Source organism: Alligator mississippiensis, chromosome 13, assembly GCF_030867095.1.
Source record: "Alligator mississippiensis isolate rAllMis1 chromosome 13, rAllMis1, whole genome shotgun sequence".
NCBI lineage: Eukaryota > Metazoa > Chordata > Crocodylia > Alligatoridae > Alligator > Alligator mississippiensis.
The window spans coordinates 55,510,140-55,535,745 of NC_081836.1; the positions used below are offsets into that span (position 1 = coordinate 55,510,140).

The window sequence follows — 25,606 nt, forward strand, 5'->3', positions numbered from 1 at the left end:
AAGTCAGTTGACCTTGGATCTGCAGCTCTCGGTGAATAAAATATTCAGATAATTTTTCTCGGTGCATTTGGAAAATCAGGGGACTTTATATCGTCTCAGGTATTGCCGGCCACTTTGGGAAACCCCGGCCTTGTGAATGTACGTGTTGCAAGCTGCCACCCTCGGTCGCCAATAGGAGCTTTTGGCCTTTTGACTTTTCCAGCTTAAATGACTCTTCTTGTCAGCTCCCTTCATGACACAGCTAGAGAGAGGTGAAAGTGCAAAAGCGGAGCAAGACAGACAGACAGAAAGGCTATGTTAGGAGAATCCCGCACGCTTCCTGTGCGCTGGAAATGACAGGCATTTGACACCTTGGGCAACCACTATAGCTCAATCTTGCTGCAAGGAAGTCAATCAAAGCATCCTGACATTTAACACCGACTGTCACAGCGGCAAACCTGCCAAAAACGGTCCCTGTTTATACTAATCTCACTGACAGCTTTGCAAACAGGGAGGAAGATCGCCAGGATGGGAACGCGTGCAGAATCACCCTGGCCGTCATGTAAGGCCGGTAGATTCTCACGTGGTCTTTATCGCTTCCAAGAAGGGCTGTATTTGGCACTTTGCATGGCACGCCCTTGGAAAAGACCTGACCTAGGCTGAAAATCATGAGTGTAGACTAGCACAAAGGACTCTTGGATTCTCCCGCGTGTGTTTATAGCACTGCAGCCTTGGCAGCCTTTGACAGGGATGGGGTGATGCTGTTTCAATCCCAGCACAACCGTGAGGACGGCCGGGCAAGGGGAAGGGATGTTTTAAATCGGTACTAGCAAGGGCTCTGATGGGGTAGGCCGGTGCCTCTCAAATCAAAGGACAGCAACAGCCTTGACAACAACGCCAACAAAATCCCCACCCGAGCCCCTGATTTGGGGAGGTGACAAGTCTGACCCACCCAGGTTCTCAATCCTCTGGGCTGATGCATGTAAATACACTGCCCCAAATGCTACATGTCCATACTATCATAGCAAATTCAGGTTAGAAGGGACCTCAGGAGGTCACATCTAGTCCAAAACCCTACTCCAAGCAGGACCAGCCCCAACCGCATCATCCCAGCCAAGGCTTTGTCTACCTGGGTCTTCAAACCCTCCAAGGATGGAGACTGCAGGATGGCTCATTTGCAAACCAGAGCTGAATTGTGTCCCTTGCTCTGCCCCTAATCAAGGCTTGGAGGACAATTAATTCTTCAGACTGCGGGAGGACATGAAACATCCCAGGAGCTTTCTAGACAAGGCGGAGGGAAGGAGGCACGTCTCCACTTGAAAACGGAGTGGGGATTTCAGGAGGGGGAACATAACATCAGACTCTGGCTTGGAAAAGAGGCCTTGGCTGCCTTCTGCTGTCGCACTTGCTTGGGCCCCGTGCCAGCGTGCCGGGAGTGTGCCTGAAGTAGCTAGCTGGCTCAGCAAGAAAGGCAGCAGCCACGCAGCAGAGAAATGCACCCTCGGCAGCTGGTTGAAGAGGAGAAAAGCTCTCCCCGCCCCAAACTCTACAGGCCGGCGGCCCTTGCCCTGGCTGCAGTCCACAACCCGAGTCCCTCTCATGTCAGGAGGAGCAGGATTTGGCAGTGCATGGGCCTGTATTGCATTCAGCTCCTGACATTAATTGCTTTCTGTTCTGGCTGGGCTTCATCAAGAGACGGAGGCACTTTATCCAACATACATTCATGGCAGGGAGTGTTGCTTCGTGGGTCAGCGCAGGCGCTGGGTGACCGGGCTTTGAGGTCCCATTCGGTGCAGTGCTGCTGGCTCGCCTCGGGACCTAGCAGGTGACTTACTGCCTGATTTGCAAAGGTCCAATGCTGTCTACGCTCCCTGGAAGCTGAGAGTCAAAATCAGGTCATTAAGTCTTCCTGGGCCTCGGTTTCCCCCAGGCGTAATATGGCTATAACGACACCTACCCCGCAAGGCGCACGTGGTGGCTCATTTCATGATTGCAGAGTGCTTGGAGATGAATTCTAGTTGGTCTCATAACAGGTATCACCTTTGAACCAAGGGTTTTAGAGATGAAAGGTTATGCGAGAAGGGGCCAAGTTGCCTGATTTTCCCTTACCCAGTAGCAGCCTTAGGGGAGGGCAAACCGGGCCCCACTCTTTCGGTGGCCCAATTTTGGGCGGTGTGAAGTTTTTGCAAGGAAGTGGTTCTAGGTATTTGCATTTTAACACTCAACTATTTATCTAATTCCCCCAAAGACTATTAAAAAGATCCACGATACAACTGTGGTGGGGTAATAGTGAGTCCATACGTCTAAGGGGCCCTGAACGACTCTCTTGCCCCGGGCCCCAACAACCCTAAGGCCACCAGTGCCTTCACCCTGCAAACCGATTTCCTCCCTGCCTGGGTATTTCATTCAGGGCGGTTTCCTCCGCATGGGAATGAATGGGGTGCAGCCAGCATCCCATTTTTACCCTCTCCAACCAGGTTTCTTTCGCAACGCGTGGTTTCCTGAGCGGGGCAATATTTATGGGCCGCGTTCATCATTCCCACCTTCCTTGCCGTAACGTGGTGCTGGCTGTGGCGTGGCCAGACGCAGTGAAAAGTTCCCCGTCTAGGCGAGCGATCAAGATAACACCGAGAACTCTTGTCGCTGCTGACAGCTCCTTTAATACCACTCAGTATTGGAGGCGTTTTTCTCCGGGAAGGTGATTCTGCTTTTCCTTTCATGGGCATTCATGTCACGCGGCTCGCTTGCCAAAGCTGCCTTCAGCTCTCTTGAACACAACCATGCTTTACGCTGACAGCAGCATGGGGGCTGCTCTTGTACAAAACAGCCTCCCCGGAGACTTCCCTCGCTGCAGCCTTCTGATGAAGGGCCAGAGATGTGTTGCTTATAAGACTTGATTAACTTGTCGGCCGCGGCGTGTTTTGAGCGCGACGGCTTGTGGAAGCAATTTGCGATTTGTTTTTTGTTTTCTAAATGGGCACGAAACCAAAACACTCACAAAGTTTGAGGGCTGCATCCAAAACCTGATGGTTTGATTTATTTTCCTGAGGCCTTTCAACCAGGAGGAACCCTAAGTGGAATGTGCACTTCTCCCAGGTCTGAAATGCAGCCACTTCTGGGGTGGAACGTAACAAGCAGAGAGCTCAGAAGCTGCAAGGGGCACACCCAAAGTCAGATACAAGAGAGAATGAACAGCTTCCTGGCTCCCTTTCCTAATTGCTAGACAGCTCTCTCTTCCTATATAGCACTACATTTCCATAACATACGTTCAGAGTTTACCCCGGGATTGCCAGACATATGGGAACAAGTCCCATACGCTCTGTTGTTGCTTCCTATTAGGATCAGTGACACTCGAACAAATGCCTGGTTAATTTAGCGCCGGGTGTGTTGTAGATCTTGCCTATATATGTCATGATTAGGGATCCTGGTTTTCTCTGATTTTAAAAAATCCCCAATTTTTGATTAAAAAAAAGTAACCCCAAATCCACATTTTTCTGTGATCTAAATGAAACACCACTAATATGTGTGTGTGTATATACATATATATATAAATATATATATACACACATATATACATATATACATATATACACACACACACATATATACATAAATACATATACATACATATACATATATACACGCATACTTACATATACATACATACATATATATATTCCTTGATTAAGATGAAACATCATACATATATACACACATATATATGTGTATATATATATATACACATATACACAGATATATACACATATACATATACACATCCATACATATATACCCACATATATACACACACGTGCACACACACACACACACACACATATATATGATGTTTCATTTTAAATCAAGGAAAATGTGGATTCGGGGTTACCTTTTTTTAAACTGAAAATTGGGGATTTTTTTAAATCAGAGAAAACCAGGATCCCTGGTCATGATGGAAAAGAAAAGGATACCAGTAACTGTTTCGATGTTTTAAATCAGCCCGCATCACCCTTCCTTTCCCTGCACGGTAACTCTTAGCTACGCTCCAACTTTAGCTCAGGCCTTTCCGTACTGCAATTTCTGGTTTCGAAGGCGGCAGTGTTTGGGTTGCCCGGTGAAACGGTGTCAGTAATTCAGATTAAATTAGGCTTTGGTTAGGTGGGTAATTCATCATTTGTAGTATGACAACAACACCCATAATTACTGCTCTTATTGTTGCTCCTGAAATTCATGTGCAATAAAGGGATCTTAATATCATGCCAAGCCTCACAGTTAATTTAGGTTCCATCTCCTTTCATTTATTCTGTAATAAGCTAATTAGTTCACATAATTCGCCATTGAACGTGCCTTCGTAACAAATATATACATGCATTCGCCTATTACACAACAAATGAAGGGAATCAAAACATGAATCATTTGCAGGATTACATAAGGAATTATTATCCTCTCCCGCGCACATGGATGCGGCCATGGTCGTTAGTATTTCCTTAATGATTTTATTATCCGGGGCTTCTGGCTGCAGCGTCTGACTTACAGCTCTGCCTGGGCCGGAGCATTGCTTTCACTTTGCTAGGGAGACTCCAGCGCCGCGTGCCAAGTTACTTCCAAGCCTGCAATTAATACCAGCTGGCCCAAAAAAGAAAAATTCACCCAGCACTGCTGCCTAAAGCGAGGCACCTGGATCCATATTTAGGCAGCTTAACAGGGGGCTCGGCTTTCTGAGGTGCTGCCGGGCTGTTCATCATGCCGTCCGGATTCAAAGGGAGCTGTGAGCACTCATCACATCGGGAAGTCAGGCTTCACGAAGGGGTGTTGTGCCTCCACACGGATTTGTGCTTCTAGGCTTAGGCAGCCCCATTGGAAAGTGGCACTCCGGGAGGGAGAAGAGACAGGGCCCATCACACCGACTAAGCAATCTCTTGTATGGACCACGGACTTTTTTTATGCAACATGTAATGCATTTCACGGTGTATAAATGGAGTTTGGAAGCCCAATTTTTAACTTTGAAAATTCAACCTTAACTTATACGCTGTATCACCATCCTCGGCAAGCAGTGCTCAGCTGGCACGGCTGGGCTCGGCACTTGGCAGCGCTGCTCCCAGCTGCTTGCAGGATATGGGGTCAGGCTCGGCTGGCGTGGTCCCATCCCCTGCGAGTAGCTCTGCCTGGGCTGTGCCTTGGCTTCATCTGTTGTGAGCGGCACTGTTGAGTGCCAAGCCCAGCACCACTTGCAGGCACTCGCTTGGCTGGCACGGACCCATCCCCTACAAGTGGCACCAGGCTTGGTGCCCAGCTGGCACGGCCCAGGCTGCAGCACTTGCAGGGGCTGGGGCTGCGCCAGCCAAGCGCTGAGCCTGGCCCCATCCCCCACGAATGATGCTGCAGCACATGCCCACCTCCCCAGGTGCCTGGCCCGCAGACACCAGTATAAGTTGACCCCATATTTCTGATCCCAAAAGTTAGGTCAACTTATACATCAGATCTACAAAATTCCTAACTTTTGGGATCAGAAAAATGGGGTCGATTTATACACTGCTTCAACCTATACACTGAGAAATACGGTAGCTGGCTTGTTACCCCAGGAGGTTGTAGAGGCAGGTCGGGTAACAAATGGACTAGGACAATTCATGGGTGAGAGATGATAGATTCATGGATGATAATGTATTAATGACTATTAAACAGAACAGCTGGGGATGTACCCTTTGGCATCTCCAAAGCAATGATGGTAAATGCCAGGGCGGGTGAGGCTCCAGACATGCCTCATTCATAGGGTCTCCTTCTAAAGCTGGGCTCAGCAAACTATGTCCCGGGGGCCAGATCTGGCCCATGGACATGGGGTGTTGGCAGCAGTCGCTGTCCCGTGCTGCCATGGTGGGATGCTCTCCTTGTAACGTGGAGGCGGTGGCTGGGTCCTAGCACTCATCGCAGACCTGAATTGGGTCCCTCCGACATGCAGCCTAAAACGGTTGCTGACGACTGCACCAAACCATCCACCCCTGCCGCTGCTGCAGACACAGCACTGGGCCCTGGGCTGACCTCGTGTGGCACTGCTTATGGCCTTATGACCCGCCTGCAGTAGGGCTTCTCGGTAATGCAATTCCCACAACGCTGAAATCTTCCGTGGAAAACCACTAGACCGATTGTATCGCTCGCAACCATCTCTTCAAATGTCCAGGGGTTCAACCACGACAATGCAGCCACCTCTAGGATGGAGCACAGCAGCTTTGCAACCGTGCACAACCTTTGACTACGCAGCTTAGAATAATAAAGGAGTAATCCAAGACCCCCAGACTGCTGTTCGCCAAGCTGGAGACCTCCCGTACGCCTCTTGCAAAAAGCACCGTGGGGTTATTATTGGCCAGAACGGACGAGGACCTTGGATCTGTCATGTCCTACAGACAGCATGTCTAGCCACAGCCTGACTCCTACCCCCTATCTGGAACAAAGAAGTCGATGGCCTTTGGACATCACCAACCAGACTTCCTGCCTTATTTCCTTGGAGGTCTCATCTAAATGCTGACCTGGCCCACCCTGCTTAGCTTATGAAATCTAATGAGAACGCAGCTCAATAGCTCTAATTATTAAATGTTTTCTATTTCCCAGAAATTGTTCTCACTTAGTACTTCATGCCTTTGGTAATACTTTATACTCCCCATATTCTAGCATCACTTTTCAGCCAAAGCCTTGACTCCTAAACTACCCCTTTATCTGCAGTCACGCTCTCTGTTTGTGAAAGCCAGCTATCAAAGCATTCAAGGGATGCGGACAGAAGAAGTGTGTCAGCTGGAAGTGCATTTTAGTATTCAGACGGCCCGAGCAGCGTTATTAAAACTAAACACAAACCTCTCGGTATCTGAAAGCGGGATGTCACAATGATCTATCTATTCAATACCAGACTTCGCTAGACCTCTGCTGTTCCCAGAGGACTCGCCGCAAACCTTGGAAGTGCTCTGTGCTTGGAAATGTTTTCTTCCCAGGACACGTTTCTCCAGCGCATCTGGGCTAGCGTCTGCTCGGGAAACAGGGTGGAACGCATACATTGCGGTCCACCAAAAATTCCCAGGAGGTTAAAAAGCAGCACGGACTAGCACGGAGAATCTGCAGTGCATCCGTCCCCGTCCTTCCTCTGTAACGAAGTCGCGGCCGAGCGGTGTGAGGCTCTGAGAGATCAGCCCGGCTCGGCCAAAGTGTAGACCCAAGAGCAGGAGAGGGATACTGCCTATTGGGATGACATTCTCCAATCTGCCTGCCAGCCTGATTTTTATTTCCCTCCTTCTCCCATGCAGCACACGCTGCCCATTAGGAATATTACAAGAAAAAAAAAATCAATGAGGCTGCTCTTCTCTTGACACGTTCAGGCACCCAAGTAGTTTTCCAAATGGAAAATAGTGGATGCCTGGGCCCCATCTGACCCATTCTGGATGGGTTTTTTATAGAGACACCAATACCAGCAGTAATGTAATTCAAGCCAGGCCATGAGGCCAGCATTTGAGAGCTGACAAACTACATGCAGCAGGCTATTTTCATTGGGAGCTAGGCTCCTTATTGCTCTCAGATTACAGAAGACATTTTTTCCCATCTATTTGAGTTGGTCTAATAAAAAAGATATCAGATTTACCCAAAAGAACCCCGTCTGCCTACAAGAATAGACAGGAATGTTGAAAAGGCAATCACATGGCTTAGAAATGCAAAGAGGTAATTATTGGCAATTAACTAAATTAAAAGGGAATCAAATAGGAAAAGAGAAATAAGCTAGACAGGAATGGAAGGGCGCTGATGAGAGGAACTGAAGGGCATAACTGGGGGGGGGGACATCCCTGTATGTCAGAAAGTGGAAGGACCAGATCATGTGATGAAGCTCAAACTTTGCAATACAGCTCGCCAAGAGGGATCTAACACCAGGTCTCCATCCAGCCAGGCACACCTCTTCCCTCTTCATGTCATTAGCTAAGCCGCAGCGTCCCACGCAGTTGCAAATGCAAATAAACTGCATACCCACCTTGTGGCATCTCCCTAAACCTCACCACAACATCACAAGATCATATCGCTGCAGCAATGCATATGCATGAGCTCCCGTCCCCTGCACGCCCGAATAATGTATTATAATTAGCTATGCCCAACATGCTACCTCCAGTGAAGGGGAGCAAAACCGAGAAGTCAAGTCCTTAAGGAGAGTAGAGATTTGCCTGCTACAGCTCTGGGGGGTTTTGGCCTAGGAGGTGAGAGCAATTTAGTTGTATGGGATTGTCTTATTAGGGAAAAATGGTGCGGTCTTTCTGTGGGTAAGCTATCACGCAGCAACTAATACAAGATAAAAACCAAGTGGCAAAGCAGCTTGTTGCTTTTCCCCCCCGGTTAGTGGGTCAAGGCCCGAGCGAAAGTCTGGTCTTTGCTCTGACCTGCTAAGCTGTGTTGCAAATGCTCTGCTTGGTCCCGATGAGGTTTTACTGCACGTTAGCTAACACAAGTTAAGGACACACCATGATGACATGCTCCAGATGGGCAGATGAGCCCTGAATATAAATCCCCCAAGAAGTCCCAGTTGCTGGCATCAGAAGCAATTCTGCTAGTCAGAAGGGATCGATCCCAGTTTAATTAGGGGACTGTCTATACCGGGGCACATGGGGAAAGTGAAGGCGAATCAACCGATGGCATGAATTTAAAGCGGATTAGTTAAACCGCATTAAATCTCTGTGTGGACAATCTTAAAGGAGCCTTCACCTGATGCAACTTCATTCAGTTTGGGATTTTCATTTTAGGTCTGAGTAAGAGTCAAAGAGTGCAACCAGTCCCTTTTATAAATGGTTTAAGTGAAGCCAATGCACCTTGTGGGTGCAGGAAAGCCCTTTGCTCCTTCCGCACCTTTAACACAGGTCTGGTGGAAAAAACACCATCCAGATCCTAACCTCATTCACCAGGCTCATCGTCTTTCGGGCTTATCCTCACAGAAACTCATGCCAGAAAGGCAATTGATTTCTCATGTATGGAGAGAAGCATGCGTCAATACAACTAAATCAGCACAGGTGCGAATTTGGAATAAGAGCGCCTATGCACAGCCTTGTTCTGAAACAGCCAAAGGTAGGAATTACAGGTGAAAATTGATATATAGACCATTGCTGTGTAGGTTATTTCTGAGAAATAATGGCCTTATGACCATACATATGACTTTAGAGCACTGGTTCTCACCTGGGATGCTGCAGCGTGCCTTGAACTCCTTTCAAGGGTTGCCACGCAATGAGGTAGGCAATCAGGATTCATAAGATAAACCCAGAGATTGCAAAAAAAGGAAAACAGTCTGACCTGGTGTGGTCTTTCTGAGTTTTTTACAACAAAAGCATTGCTCTATTATTATTTTTTTGTAGTCAGTAAATGAGTGACAGCAATAAGGGGCATTTTCCAAGGGGGACCCGAAGTCTGCTCCGAGCTAGAAAGGGCTTGATTGTCTGCTCTACACTTTGCAGCCCTTTACCCGACGTGAAGCGGATGAAGAACACTTCAGCCCGGGGCAGATGATTGCAGACGGGGCAGGATGACGGGGAATCAGGCTCAGCCTCTGAACATGCAGCTTCCCATAGATATCAGAGCCAGAAGGTCATCTGAGCTCCTGTGTTATGACCCCCCTGCCTTCCCCACCCCAGACCAGAGAACATCACCCTGTAATTCGGAGATTGAGCCCTTATCTTGTGGCTGAGGTGGAGCATATGTTTCTGACTGATGTCCCGTCAAGCGATGAAGAGCCTGCCAAGCTATTCCAATGGTAAATGACCCCAAGCCCTCAAAAATGCATGCCTTGCATCCATCTTCGGCTTCCAGCCACTATATCACGTCACACCTCTGTTTGCTAGATTAAAAAAAAAAACCCTCTACAATCAGCAACCTACTCCCCTTTCTTAAAATGCACTGAAAACAAAATAATGGCATCATTTGCCTCTTTCCAAGTAGCACACGGGTTAGTCTTTGGTTCATTTACTTGTCGTGCCCCCTCTATTTACCGATTGCAAGCTATTGCAGGCAAAATCCATTTTGCAGCTAAAACATCTGCTGAAAACCCTCCAAGCAACAAGGAAAGAAAACTGTTGGAAAATCCTACCTGAAAAATAGCTATCCAGGCATAGCCAATATTATCAAAATTAATAGCTCCATTATGTGGGTTCACATCCCCTGCCACGCATACGTTGTAATATTGGTTCCAGTTTATGCAGGCATTTCTGTTGCTGAATTCTGGGTTATACAAATTTTGGGTGTAGGAGTCCATGCTCAAGGTGCACTCCACTTTGTACTCCTTGTTGTTTGGGATATTGGAGCATTTCTGCATGCCGTTATCCCGATGGGACGAGCAGATGAATGGATTATCCTCCCCGTCTGGCTGATAATACGGATGCAGGAAAGTTAGGTTATATGTCCTAGAGGGAAAGAAAAGAAATGGGAGAGAGAATCAGTCTCCTTCCTTGCCCTTTGCTTCAATAGCAGGAGGGTGATGCCTTGCTCGATCCAAGCCCAAGGTGTCATTCAGCACGGGGTTGGGGGCATATCTAATAAGGGCAATATGGGAGTAGAGGAACGCCACCTAAAGTGAACTGCTCTGAACGGAGAAGACGTACACTGGGGAAAAGGAGCAGGGGTGGGTACAATGAAGAATGAAAAAAAAATCCCTCTTCATGCTCACCAAGTATTTCCAAGTTCCTAGATGCCTATACCGGTCTAATCCCACTCCCTGCAAAGTCAGTAGGAGCTTTGCTACTGGTTTATTCTTCCCCAGGATGTTTCGGCTGAAGGCAAAGAGCATTCGTTGGGGGGGAGGTCTGGCCAACTGTGCAATTTTTTCTCAGGGGAAAGTCTGGGAGCTGTATTGCTTGCAGGGTTTAGAGGCCAAATGGGAAAAGCTATGGGAAACAGAGCCCAGGGAAGACGTAGGACCCCACCACGTCATCGCCTTCCCTAGCATTTTACGGATGGATTTGAAAAAACAGCGCTAATACCTAGGGCCCAGCCTGCAAATAACCTGGCCCCACCGATCGTCTGGCTTGTGATTTCTTATCCTTTGCAGGATCAGGGCAAAGAGCAGGGGAAATCGTTAGGCATCATGACTAATAGCGGTGGGACTCTTAGGAATCCGCTTGGAAAACCTGAGGAGCGGCAGAGCCCGAATTCTTGCCCAGGACAGGAAACCAGCCTGCCGGAGATTTTCATCTCGGCCCGTCCACATCCAGCCACACACAGAGCATTTCTTGGGCCCGAGACAAAAAACATGCACATGGATTGCATTCAGATTTCTTAAACCTAGGAGGAGAAATATGTAACTCCTACTTTCTGCGAATTGAGAAATCTCTGCTGTTACCTTCTTGGCGGCTGCCTTCCCATTCGGTGTCACTTTTGCGGCTATTCTGCTGAAAATACTCACGTTTTTTGCATCTGTCCTATAGGTCTCAATCATCCTCCCAAAACCTGAATCTCATGCCCCAAACCTGAGGTTACAAAGCCATTATTGCCTTCCTGGCTGCCCTCCCCTTTTGCCCAGCCCTCCTTTTTCAAACATGGCAGTGCTCATTGAAGTGCCTAAGTCCTTTTGACTGGGTTTCCGCTCCAGGGCTTTGCACAGACAACCAGCATCACATGTCTGCTGCTTCAGACTGACTCCTGGACCTGCCGGGGTCTTATCTTCCACCCAGAAGGGCTTGAAATGCGGCCAGAAGGGCTTGGAGTGTCTCTCATTTCATGAGCAACTGGGAGTAGGGACAGGGAGATCCCACAGGGCCAAACACGGGAGCCACAAAACTACAGAGAGAAAGCTGGACTTAAACCATCTCTTTTATGGTTCTTAAAAAAGCAGAGGAAAATGCTGGCAGCAGAGGAAAGTTTTGGGCACCAATTTAGCATGCATGCTGCCCATTCAATGAGCCCGATTTCCACTGGTGTTAGTGGGTGTTGTACTATTCCTCCAGTGGGACTGGATCTGGTCCTCAACCAGTTATACCACTCATACCTTAAAGCTGAAGTCATCTCCGTGCCTCAGTTGGGTCCAACCCTCTTTCCACCATATCCCCCCCCAGCTCCGGGATTTCAACAGCTACAGTTTATCCGACACGATCAGCCGGACACGGTATCATAATAGTCCCCGATCCTCCCCCATCCATCAGCTCCATTCCTGGAAATGTTGTCCGGGGTCAGAGGGCAGGAAGGCATTAAGGGTAAGCCTGATTATAATTATTCATTGGCAGTGGCAGGGAGGGTTGCTATGAGCAAGGATTAACAGCCTTACAGGAACCCAGTCATCTGCAGTTTGCAAACAAAGCAGGCCGTGGATATATCGCAGCTGCTGAGCACATATCAGAAGAGGACAAATGCTTGTAGATCGGCGTATTTACCTTTGCACAGAAGTCAACTGAGTGGAAAAAAAAAAAAGGCTGAATGCAAATGGGCCTAATGCTAACGAGTCACCGTAAAAATGCCCAAATCACTTCGGCTGGCTTTTGTTTCAGCTGGGAGACCCGTTTCTTTTTGCAATTTGAGGACCAGTGGACAGGGTAGACTGCCAGGGCTCCCTGCCCTTCCCCAGAATATAAGAATTTATTGGATCAGACCCTAAGTCTGATCCAGTCTCCTATTTTGCACAATTTTGCCCAGTCTCCTATGTTGCACGGTGGAAGTGAGGATTTCAGGTACTCGGGGGCTGTCCAGAGAAGATTATGCCCAGTCTCCTATGTTGCACGGTGGAAGTGAGGATTTCAGGTACTCGGGGGCTGTCCAGAGAAGATTATGCCCAGTCTCCTATGTTGCACGGTGGAAGTGAGATCTCAGGTACTCGGGGGCCGTCCAGAGAAGATTATGCCCAGTCTCCTATGTTGCACGGTGGAAGTGAGATCTCAGGTATTTGGGGGTTGTCCAGAGAAGATTATGCCCAGACTCCTATGTTGCACGGTGCAAATGAGGATCTCTGGTACTCGGGGGCCGTCCAAAGAAGATAAGTCCAAGCACAAACATCAGAGGAGTGGAAGTCTGAGTCTAGGATCTTGGAGACGGGAAGTCCAATCTCCAACGGGGTCCATTTTTGGGGTCCTCACACAGCTCTCCTGCAGAAGCTCCTCCGATCTAGGAGCCGAAATAGCACTTGCAGCATTGCCAATGTAGCCTAGGAGCCCTGTTGGATCTACGTACAGGGCAAACCTTGAGCTCTGGTATCTGGGCCTGCCATATTTCTCTCGGGACAGCCAGGGTTGCAGCACATGGGAGTGTGGCCACACACTGACACATGGCAAATGTCATGCTGGGCAAAGCTGTCTATAGAGTAACAACCTCCTGATCCCCTTCCTGGATGGCTGGGTCCCTGCCTATGAGTTACCCAGTTTATTTTTTGGTGGGGGGGAAGGCCTTGGGCACCAAGCATGGCTCCCCAGTTATCTCAGAGGCCCTGCCCAGATAAGACATCCTGGTCCAGTCATCCGGACTCACAGTCTTTTGCCTCAATTACACCGGGATCCGATGTCCACTGGATCCCGGCAGGATTTGGAGGATGCCTCTGAAGCAGCCTCATCAGTTCACAGCTTGGAGGACGAGGTGGACGTGGCACTAAGGCTCCCTGAGCCCCAGGCCCCCAAGCTGCCTGGCCACCCCATCTCGAGCTGCAGCCTGGCCCAGACCGGTGTGTAGCGCTCGAGCTCGATGGCTTGAATGCTTCTGACAAACAGGATTTCCCCCCTCCCGTGCATCCCTTTTGTGAGAGAAGTGACTCGTGCTTTTTTCCTTGCAAACTTGGCACTGAGATGCTCCCGGCAGGCACGGGGAAGGTCAAGCACGGGCACGAAGCAGGGGGATTGCTTTTCATGCCTCGCAGTTATCACTCGAGAAGCCTTGCCCGCAGCCGCCTGCCTTTAATGACATGCCTAATCCTCACTGCTCTCCCATAATTACTGGCTGCAGATGGGATGCCTGCTCAACTGCCCGCTGGTCTGTGCTTTTGATTTTTTTTTTCTAGGAGTTTAAACTGAGGATTTAAATCAGCGGCTGACACTGAAGGATGAACAGCACCGGCCACAGTTGGGGACAGCAGCAAGTCTGGCTGTGTCTTCATGCTTTCCCTGACCTGCTCGCTCGATGAGCCTCATGTCGGATCCATATCCTCCCTCCTATTCCACAGCTGTCGTTACTCCTTGGTCACAAAACCCCTTCCCCTGACATCGCTTTCCCCCAGCTCGGCCAAAGTCTCATCAGTTTTGATATGCACACCCATGCAGTCCATCATCTCCAGCCCCACCTCAAGTTTCCCTGCCCCTTCCCTCAACCTGGCTCTGATAGCAGGAAGCCACAGCGGAGACCCAATTCACCATCTCCTCCCCACCTCTCCTCTTGAAACGCCACGCTGCTCCCTTCTCCTTCAGGTCTTCCTGTGCAAGGCATCAGCAGCCTTGCAAGGAGGCAAGGGTGAGGCTTGCTATAAGCTGCGGGGTGTTCACCAGTGGGTACAAGAGGATGGATGTTCACCAGTGGGTACAAGAGGATGGGCACTCACCAGCAGGTGCAAGAGGATGGGTGCTCACCAGCGGGTGCAAGAGGATGGATGTTCACCAGTGGGTACAAGAGGATGGGCGCTCACCAGCAGGTGCAAGAGGATGGGCGCTCACCAGCAGGTGCAAGAGGATGGGCGCTCACCAGCAGGTGCAAGAGGATGGGCGCTCACCAGCAGGTGCAAGAGGATGGGCGCTCACCAGCAGGTGCAAGAGGATGGGCGCTCACCAGCAGGTGCAAGAGGATGGGCGCTCACCAGCAAGTGCAAGAGGATGGGCGCTCACCAGCAGGTGCAAGAGAATGGGCAATCACCAGCAGGTGCAAGAGGATGGGCGCTCACCAGCAGGTGCAAGAGGATGGGCGCTCACCAGCAGGTGCAAGAGGATGGGCGCTCACCAGCAGGTGCAAGAGGATGGGCGCTCACCAGCGGGTGCAAGAGGATGGGCGCTCACCAGCAGGTGCAAGAGGATGGGCGCTCACCAGCGGGTGCAAGAGGATGGGCGCTCACCAGCGGGTGCAAGAGGATGGGCACTCACCAGCGGGTGCAAGAGGATGGGCGCTCACCAGCGGGTGCAAGAGGATAAGGCATCTATACATCATGGAGAGGAGGAACCCCGTCAGAGGTGGAGGACATGGCCTCTGAAAATCCAGGCCCATGCATTTTTGCCCTCAATAGCATCAGAGATGAAATTAGGTCAGCCCTACCTTGCTACTTATCTCCAGCTTGCAAATCTAGGTCTGATTATTATTATGCATCCTATTAATAATGCTTGTCTCATGCTACAACGTCATCTCAGTGCATCATCAGCCCCGGGCTGCCAGATTTGTTTCCTTAAGTCACGGTGTTAGGTCGGTCCATTTGTTTGAGAGCTGTCAACACAGCCGTACTGTTTTGCTGCAGCTGCATGACATGTATGCAGCGTGCACTGCTCCAACAGCAAGTGAAGATCTGCCATGCACTGATATAAAACCCCGAGGTTATAGCAATTACAACATCTGGTTGATGATGTGGCATCAAAATGGCATGCATTTCCCCGCCTTGCAGGAACAACGTCAATGAGGTGGCGGCTGACAGCAGTTCAGAAACCGAATCCCGGATCCAAACGTTCTGACGCCGATCCACCTCCAGAAGCAGCTGATTGCAGAAATGAATGAACTAGCAGATGAGCATAGCCAGCGCAGCCTTGTTGAAGCTCTTTTGGAGTCCTCTCCAAGAATGAAGAGCAGCTCAAAGTGCAGAACGAACTTCAGACAAATCCTGTTTCTGCTGAAAAGCAATTTGACTTTTCAAAAAAAAAATCAAAAAAAAAAAAATCCATCCTTTGGCCCGTCCCTGGGAAGATCAAGCTGAGCTTTAACAAGGAGAGCCCCAGTCGCTGGATGCCCGAGGTGCTTTTTGTTGTTACACAAGGAAAATAAAAGCCATTACTGGGAGCGGTCTGCTTATCTCCGATCTGACTTAATTGCTCCGAGATGCTGTTTATGGTTCTGCGAGGGGAGGCTGGAGCATGGCTGGGAGGTGCCATCTCCCTCGTCTTTTCTTTCTGGAGCAGGGCAATCGGATCATGAGACTTTTCCTGCCATTTGTCCAGCACCAGTGTAGGCCCATAGGCCAGGCACAAGCATTTTACTACTGGCAGTGGAGTCAGAAGGTTTAATGTATATAGAGCCCTGGAGTGGATTCTGTATGCTCTGTACCACACACACGACGGCCAAAGGTGCAGCCTGAACTCAAGCGACCCTATGGGAACTGGTGTGCCTTCACCCTGCTACTAGCACACGACCAAGGGATGTGGTTAGCATCACATCCAGCTGCCTTTGACTCTCCAGTCTAAATGACGAGGTACCCATTTCACAGCTGGGTCAGTTAGGAGCAGTCTGTAGAGCTAGGCCTCGTCTCACCCCTTGGGGTCCATAGCAAGATACCGTACCTGCTCTGGCGCAGTCCGCGTGTAATCACAGCTGCTAGGTGATCAATTAAACCACCCCACCTAACCAACCAAAAAGGAAAATAAAACCTAATCCAACAAAAAGAAACACCCCTCCAACAACGTGGCCAAGCAGTACTTGGATAAGATGCAGGTCAGTAACTCTTCAGGGCAGGGGCTATGATGTGAATTGTTTCTGGGAGGTGCCCCTGAGCTCCTGGGTGCTTGCTAATAATAAATGAATGACATGTTTCTAATCATCGCCGCCCTGCTTTCATGCTGAGCCTTTAACATAAGCCTTGATTTAAGCCTTTCGACACAAAAATGCCACTCTGCAACTGCCCGTCAGAGATGCAGGTGAGCGCGAGTGGTAGGATATGCTGCAGACAGTGCCTGTTGTGAATTTTTGGGCCCCGTCCCCACCCCGATCAATAATGATTTGTAACCTCACATCTAGCCCCACGAATAGGGAAGCACAGTGAGTCAAAGCGATGATTTGCTATTCACTGGTGAATGCATCTATCCCCAGTTGCCCCAGCCCACGCATGCTGTTCTCCCGGCTCTATCTAGACAGAAGCACGCAGCTTTCCTTCCTCCGTCAGTCATCGCTGCTGCTTTGCCTGTGTGCCCACCTGCAATCCCCGCTACCTCTGCAGGGAGTCCCTTCCTCCCCTCCCCGCCAGCCTGACTCACCGCTGGCTGGGGAAGGGGAGGCCAGGTGGACTAAACAACAGACTGATCGGAGGGCGAACGTGAGGCTATTTCTAGGATATTGTCGGTGACTGGGCCTATTTCTTTGTGGGATTCCCAGGTGCAATGGGAGAAAACCTCTCTGATGAAATGCATTTGAGAGACAAACCTCTCGGATGAAATGCATTTGGGAGCAGGCTGCCCCAAGGGTTTGGATTCACCTCCTGTGGCCTGCCCCTACCCCAGGTCGGGGACTGACCGGCACCATTCGCTGGGCAGATCATAATGCAAATGAAAGGAGATGAGTTGGAGACAGAGTAGGGCAAGGGCAGGATTATCACCCTTGTGCTACACATGGGGAAACTGAGGCACGATTTGTTGCTGCAGGCCAGCTTCGACGGCCTTGCAGAGGACAGAGCTCCCGAGCATCACTCCTACAGATAAATCCCAGCTTTAAAAAAGCAGCTATTTGCTGGCCAAGCTGCAGCAGCCCTCACACACCAGGGAAGGCTGCGTGGTTTAGTGCTTAAAACACAAAACAGGACAGTCCCAGCTCGGTTCCTGGCTGCTTGATCCAGCTACGCCAGCTTTCTAGAGTCCAATTTCAATAAATCAAGCTGGAGAACTAATCCCAAAGCAGCAACGCTGCCACCAAACCTGGATTTCGGAGCTGAAGGTGCCCAGGGAAAATAAATTAGTTGGTATTTATCAGGATTGGAAAAAAGCCTGGCTGGGGGCAGGGAGGGGAGAGTCTTCCCAAGGGAGCTGGCAAACTCTTCCTTTACGGGAGGGCAAGACAAGGCCTCTGCACCGCTTTCCATCTCTTGCCTCATGCATACGACCCACCTTGCAAAAGGCCTGATAACCAACCCCCAAAGCCTGGTGTCTTGCAGACCGGCCTGGATTCCTCCCAGCAGCCCCATCCACCTCTTGTCCAGAGGGAAATTTCCATGCTGAGAAAACAGGCTGGGTGTATGGCACGAATGCTGCCGCTGTTACGTGAGCAAATGCGACCGTTGCTGGGGTTTGGCAGGGAGCGGGGCCGGCGGTGGGGTGGCCTTGTCCTGACACATCTGGGTGCATCGCTGAGGGCCTGGGGGAGGAGGAGGAGGAACACGCCAGGAGAAATGTTGCCCGGGCATATCAGCAGGCACAGCCGTGCCGTCTGTGCTGCGGCCTCTCTGGAACAATCGGTGCGGGGAGGCACCTGACACGCGCTGGAGGTTGTGTGGGTGGAAGCTGCGGGGGCCCGTTAGATCCTGTGCCAATTATCTCTTCGGCTCCGGTGCGGAGAGGCCCCGTGCTGAAGGCAACGGGAGCTGCCTGTGTTTACCGGGAAGGCGGAGAGCTGCTTGGCACAAATTGCTGCTCGGGGGGGAGGATGCTGCGGGGCTCCTTTGCAACCCGTAGCTGAACCCGCCACGGAGATGCTGCACATCAGGGGATGGCGGATGGATGCAGTGGCCAAGCCCTATTTGGGCTTGGGCATTACCGCTGTTTGGACAACGAGACGGGCCTGTTACGGACGGTGGCTGCGGGTGGGGAGTCGTGCGCTTTCCCCAACGCGACGGCTCAGCGCGGCGCGCTCTCCTGTCCAAGCTGCGCCGTGCCGCTGGGCCATCAGTTCTGTCCGACCTCCCTCCCTCCCTCTCCTGGTCGCTGCAGCATGGGTTACAAAAGTGCAGGCAAACCTCACGTCACGGCAGTTGCAGCCACTGCAGCGTGGCAACCCCAGGCCCCATGCATGTGCCGTGGCGCTCGGCCTCTACGGTCAGGGCTGCAAATATAGTGGTCTCAGTGGCCCCGACAAGCGCATCGCAATCTAAACCCAAGGAAAACTGGCTCCAGCTATGAGCACACTGGGGAGAGGCTCTCTCTTTTGCAGGCAAGGCGCTGGATGCCACGGAGCTGCACGTTTGAATCCTGGGAGTGTCGATTCGGCCCCTCAGCCCCCCCGGAAGACAGCAGCATAGGGCACTTTTCCATGGGATTGCAAACACGTCTACACAGGGGCTCCGTAGATGGCAGAGACATCTTCACAGAGCACGGACCCGATCCTCCTCTTTGCTTTGTGCTTCGGTTTGCTGTCATGAGATAACGAACCCCGAGGGACCTTTTGCCTGGTTAACGATCACATCCTCCTTATTCAAGGCTGCCTGCATTTGCAGGAAGAGTCTGCTTTGCAAATGCATCCAACCCCCTATGGAAAACCCAAGCTTCTTGGTGTCGGGAGGACGGAGGCATCCTGCCCCTTTCCCCTTCCTCACTATGCTGCTCTGGAGATCGAGAGCATCCCTGGAGTGACAGCAGCTTTTGCTCCCTACCAGGGGGAATGAAGGGGTGTCTTAGCACTATGTGCTCCGACCCTGGGTTTTGCTGACCAGAATAGAGCAGTCAATTGAATTAAATGGCCTTGGGATAAGCAGGATAGTTCCATACAGCAGCTGACAGGTCACCGGAGGCTCAGGCAGCAAGTTATTCTTCATATTCCTCATGTGTCCTTTCCTGGATTTGGAAGCCTTAAGCAGGGGATGCTCAGAAAGTCCTAGGAGTGATGGGGATCCACCCTTGATCTGGATAAGCCAGGTCAGCACAGACATGCAGAGACTACTGGGGCAGACTGCTCTGCTACAGCTGCCCTGTACAGTCTTGGGCAAGTCACTTAACTTTCCAAGTCGTCATCAGTACCCCAAATCTTGCTCCTTTTGTTCAATTTAGCACTTGTAACTGCAGCCCGTTACAATCCGCTTGTGCCACGTGGGGCGAGGCGCCCTTTGAAGCTGTAATTGCTTTTCTGGGAAAACCAGCTCAGGCTGGAGTTCAGTAGACAGGGCCTTTTAATGAGCCAGACAGATGTCAAACGAAGCTGGAACTCGTTATCTTCAGGGATGCATTGGGAAACCCCCGCTTCCAGTACTGGAGCCCAGGCCTCACTGGCTGCTAATGGCATTAAGGGGGCTCCCGGCTCTATTACTCATGGGTCATTATAATTAGGAGTAAGGCTGGACTTTCCAAGGGAGAGAGACCATCTGGACTTATGACTGTAATTAGCAGCTGACGAATGCCAGAGTTCCCTTCCTGGTTAATGTTTAAACGCACAGACGCGCGGCACAAATGCCGAGGGTGGACACAGCCCGCATGAGTGACCCTGGCAGGTTTGGCCAATGTGCGCAGGTGACACCAATGCCCTGCTCTTCCCCCCTCGCTATTCTGAGTGCAAGGGAATCACACGTACAGTACGCCGTGTGGGAGCACGCTGCCGGCTGTGTGTCCTCCCAACCCCAGGCTGTGAATACACCTTCCCCTTCCTAGTTCGACTGCCTCCAGCGCTGCTCCTCCTTCAAGATGCACCTCATGTCCCCTGGGCTGGATTTTACCTCTAGGTAACACACGCTCCCCGCTGGGCTGGGCAGACGGGATGGTAATACGGGTAGTTCACCCAGGGCTTGGTGAAGGTCAGGAGCCTGGCACTTCACCAGATGTTTCTAATAACGGGGTGCTGGTGAGCCTGCAGCCAAACCAGGTCATTTAGGTATGGGCAATACAGAGGAGCGGTAAGCTCAACTGGCTCAAAAGCATAGGAGCATGAGAGCTGAAAGAGAGCTCACCTTGGTTTCTGCATTACTAAACCTGCCTTATTTCCCCCCAGCTGGGCCTGTTTTCCTCCGCTCGGAGCCTGCTTTAAACAACAGGCGTCCTCAACACCGAGGGCTAAGCCCATTGCGCTCTTAACTGATTTCTACATGGGAGCTGGATAACCTGAACTGCTTCTTTGCGTCTATGCTACCAAGCAGGCTGTAGTAGCAAGGTGCCGCTCCCCCCTCCTCATCCCCTTACAAATGGATTCAGGAGCTGGCACTGCAGCTGGTCATCGGCCATGTCTGCCCTCTGTGTCTACCGTGCTGAGAGAAGAGCAGGGCACGTGGACAAGGCAGCGGTGTAGCAAAACCGAGCCCTTTGCTCAGTCTCTCGTTGCTCCCGTCAGCCAACAGAGGAAAGCAAAAGCACCGGCACAGGGTAAAAAGCCCCTTTGCACCACAAAGCAAAGGGGAGCTGCTCTTTTGAGACCACCTACCCGGGCGCATTATTATTTGCAAATAAAGCAATCTGGGCATAACTTGCTAATGGATTTGGAAGCTGCTAATCTCTGGACCCATGTGCTAGGAGGAGAAAGGCACCAGAAAATGAGCCCCCAGAATGGACCGTCTTATTATCTTAGAGCGGATTAGCACCTCTTTCTCTGCCAGCTGCCCAGCGTCTTGTTGCCCATGTGCTGTTGCAGATGCAATGGAGGGCCCGTCCCCACTTGGACTTCTTGCCCCTGGGCAAATTCAGGTGCAAGCAGCTCTGGAGCCAGAAGTCCAGTCTATCATAAGCAGGAGAAGTCCAGTTACCCTTGCCTCTAGCCCTGTCCTGCCAGCGTCCCCCAGCCCTGACCCCAAGCGGGCAGGACAACCATCGTTCGTCTTCCGCTCAAGGCATTATAGCACATGAACCTACACGACGAAGCCAGGGGGAGTTGGGAGCACTCTGTACCCCACAGGATCGTGTCTTTTGAGAGGAGATGCCTCACTACAGGAAATGAGGCTGATGACTGACTGGTATAAGTAAAGCCAGGAGGGCCAATTAAGCTCCGCTCCAAAGTACCTTTCATACAAGCCCAAAGAGCTGTTTGCAGTGCCCACTGCTTTGCAAAATCTGAGCAGCCAAAAGTACTACCCGTGCCGAGCAGCGATGAAGGTCATTAAGACTGAAGTGCTTGCATTATAACTGTCCTGTAGCATTAGACAAATACAAAGCACTTCACAGCGCTTCCCCTTTACCTCTGCTTTTAAACCACCTCCTTTCTTCAAAGGCTGTGAGGAGGAGGAAGATGCTCTTACGGGGTAGCAGCGTGCAGGGAACATCCCAGCAGGCACCACCTGGCCAAGGTGGAGATCACCTGGATTCTTGTATCTGCCAATGATAAAGTTTCGATTTGGCAGGCAGGAGCAAGAGGGGCTGTATGGGGTAAACTTCAGGATGTCCCGCAGAGAGGATGCAGGTTAAGCCTGCTGCTGATATGCACAGACAGTCCTTAGCTTCTGCTCTTGGCTGTTGTCAGTGATTGCACATCAGTCGGACCAGACTGATGGCTTGGTCAGGATTGCACATCAGTCGGACCAGACTGATGGCTTGGTCAGGATTGCACATCAGTCGGACCAGACTGATGGCTTGGTCAGGACTGCACATCAGTCGGACCAGACTGATGGCTTGGTCAGGATTGCACATCAGTCGGACCAGACTGATGGCTTGGTCAGGACTGCACATCAGTCGGACCAGACTGATGGTTTGGCCAGGACTGCACATCAGTCGGACCAGACTGATGGCTTGGTCAGGATTGCACATCAGTCGGACCAGACTGATGGCTTGGTCAGGATTGCACATCAGTCGGACCAGACTGATGGCTTGGTCAGGATTGCACATCAGTCGGACCAGACTGATGGCTTGGTCAGGATTGCACATCAGTCGGACCAGACTGATGGCTTGGTCAGGATTGCACATCAGTCGGACCAGACTGATGGCTTGGTCAGGATTGCACATCAGTCGGACCAGACTGATGGCTTGGTCAGGATTGCACATCAGTCGGACCAGACTGATGGCTTGGTCAGGACTGCACATCAGTCGGACCAGACTGATGGCTTGGTCAGGATTGCACATCAGTCGGACCAGACTGATGGCTTGGTCAGGATTGCACATCAGTCGGACCAGACTGATGGCTTGGTCAGGACTGCACATCAGTCGGACCAGACTGATGGTTTGGCCAGGACTGCACATCAGTCGGACCAGACTGATGGTTTGGCCAGGATTGCACATCAGTCGGACCAGACTGATGGTTTGGCCAGGACTGCACATCAGTCGGACCAGACTGATGGTTTGGCCAGGACTGCACATCAGTCGGACCAGACTGATGGTTTGGCCAGGATTGCACATCAGTCGGACCAGACTGATGGTTTGGCCAGGACTGCACATCAGTCGGACCAGACTGATGGTTTGGCCAGGACTGCACATCAGTCGGACCAGACAAGAAGCCACTACCAGTGGTACCCCAGGGAAAGACACCCCCCCCCCCACACTCCCCCAGCATCACCTGAATGGATCCCCGGATCAAGGCTGCTTCTTCCCAGAGGGGAGGGAGAGCAGTGTGGTGTTCAACATATGCAATATCCTAGCAATATTGTCTCCCTTCTCCTTTGGGACGTATCGCTGCCGACACCGAGCACGTCTGGCTTTGCTCTCATAGGGAGAGGCAAGGCAGGGCACCGAAGCCGCGTAGCTGCATTCCCAGGCCAATGAACGAGAGGTACGGTACGCAGTGGTGGTGGGTGTAGGTCTGGTCAAACACGCTCCATCCAAACCATTTGGCAACAGAAAACTGGGCTTTCCAGGACATGGCCATTTGTTTTCTTTTGCCAAAAGCCTCCACGTTTCCCTCGAAGCAGCTTAAATTTCCCAACAAATCCCCCCAAAGCCACAAGCTCTGCTTTGGACATGAGGTGCCGCAGGGAAGCTGTAGTGTGTGAGCATCGTGCCTGCATTCTCCTTCTTGGGCTGGGTTCTCCAGCTGGACTACACTTCCTATGATACACTGGGGCTGCCCCTCTTGCTGAGTCCCGGGGACCGCATCCCAGGATGTGCTGTCGCCTGGGCTTCATACCCACAGAGCAGGATAGGGTCCCGGGAAACCACGGGCACCGCTGGCAGCGTTTCCAAGTTGAAACGCTGGGTTTCCAGGCAAGAGAGACATATCCGGAGAGCAGCGGCTTTCCGCAGTGACACAGCATCCCCACTATTTCATGCTCGGAGAGATAGAGAAAGCAGATGTTCCTGTTGCCACTTCAAAGACATGCCTCCGCTGTTCTCTCACAATCTGTCTGCGTCGAAATAAAACCCATCTTGACTCAAAGCGGCGACTTTTCCGAGGCATAAAGCAGGGGTTTTCAGAGGAACTGAGAAGACGGTGGAACTGCAGTCGGTTCTGCACTCCCAAGTTTGCCGCAGAGCCATAAAAAGCCAAGCTGCCCAGAGCTGCGTTGGCAATGGCACCGCTCCGCTTTGGCATCAGCGGCCTGGGAGAGATGAAATGGGGTGGGAAATGCAGACAGCGGGCCAGCTGCTGATCTCACTTGCGCTGGTTTTACCCCAGTCGAGCTCCAGCTCTCTGCTGCTCTGCACCTGGAAAGCTAATCTCTGCAAAACGGGCTCGAAGTTCATCGGTTCCCCGCGCTGGGGAGACGACAGCAGAAGCCGCAGGGTGTTCGCAGAGGCAAGTCCCAAGCCTACACAGGAGCCTCTCATTGCAGAAGTGTCTGCAAAATGAGAGCCAGGGCTTTGCTCTTGCCCACGCAGCTACCTAAGCGGTCTCTCTTGTCTCTCACTTTGGACTGGGTCTCTCCTCTGGCAGCTAAGCAGAGAAAGCTTATCCCTGGGAAAAGTTTAGCCCTGACTCCAGTCTCCTGCTCCAGCAGCAGGCTCAAAGCAGGAGGGAAGCCAAGGTGTGCAGGGTGCCCCTCTGCAAGTCATGCCCGGGTGGGCAGTCAGAGGTCGCAGGCACGTTGCTGTAGGCTGACGAGAACAACAGAGGGATTTAGAGACATGTGCCGCTTGGCAAACAATCCTAAGTTGCCAAAACCTCATTCCCATTCCAGTGCAGATCTTTATTTACCTCTGTTTAAAACCACCGGCTTAATTTTAATCCTACATCCATTGCAGGAAGCTGTCCCCCCCTCCTTTTCGGCTGCTTTTCCTGGAACTAAAAAAAGGCACGATGGAGGGCCAGACTCATGAGATTTGGATGCAGAAGGACAGCGGCAATGCTAGAATAGGTGCAACTATCCAGCCAACGGGCTATATTGTGCTCCAGGATCCATCACTTGAGTGCAACTGTTGCTTTAAAGACCTTCCCTTCATTGCAAGCCACCGCATTTGTTTCCGCTCCTTTTTGCCCATGGCGCTGCGTGCCCTGGTTATGCCAATGACTGCGGCAGATGCCAAGGCAGTGCTGAAGTCATTAGGCAGTGATAAAATCAGTAGGGTTGCCTGGGTAAAACTGACAGCAGAATTTAGCTCTTCAAGAGCTGTGAAGGTGCCAGAGAGAACCATTATCCTTATCTGCTAATGGCACAATGAAGTCTCCGCCGGGGATTCCTCGGTGAGGCACAAAAGGGCGAGCCTCAAAAGGCTGCTGGGCCCATTTAGATAAGAGTTCAGAAGTTTGACAGCTGATGCAGTTGTCTCGGGTGCCCTGGAAAAAAGCCATGCATGCTGCCGGGGAAGTTAGGGGGAGCAGGAGTAGGCCCCATGGGTCTGGAAAGCAGCCCTGGACTGGGAAGAAGGAGCTTTCTTTTGAGGGCTGGTCTCTGTAGGGAGGTTGCGAATCCCCAGGGCACTTGCTTTCCAGGGGAATGCTCTGCCTTACTCCCTCTCCCTAAAATGCATGCTCTGTACCAAGAACCGGGGTCCAGATGGGG

The 25,606-nt window shown here is 51.2% G+C and overlaps 1 protein-coding gene across 5 annotated transcripts in view; it reads right to left on the reverse strand.

The window, feature by feature from the left end:
- CACNA1H (calcium voltage-gated channel subunit alpha1 H) overlaps positions 1–25,606 on the reverse strand; it is a 192,761-nt gene that overhangs the window by 139,923 nt on the left and 27,232 nt on the right. For all 5 annotated transcript variants that reach the window (XM_019494553.2, XM_019494550.2, XM_019494551.2 and 2 more), the window contains exon 5: positions 10,067–10,379. In XM_019494553.2, the coding sequence (XP_019350098.2) occupies positions 10,067–10,379 (313 nt within the window). The remainder of the gene's footprint in view (positions 1–10,066; positions 10,380–25,606) is intronic.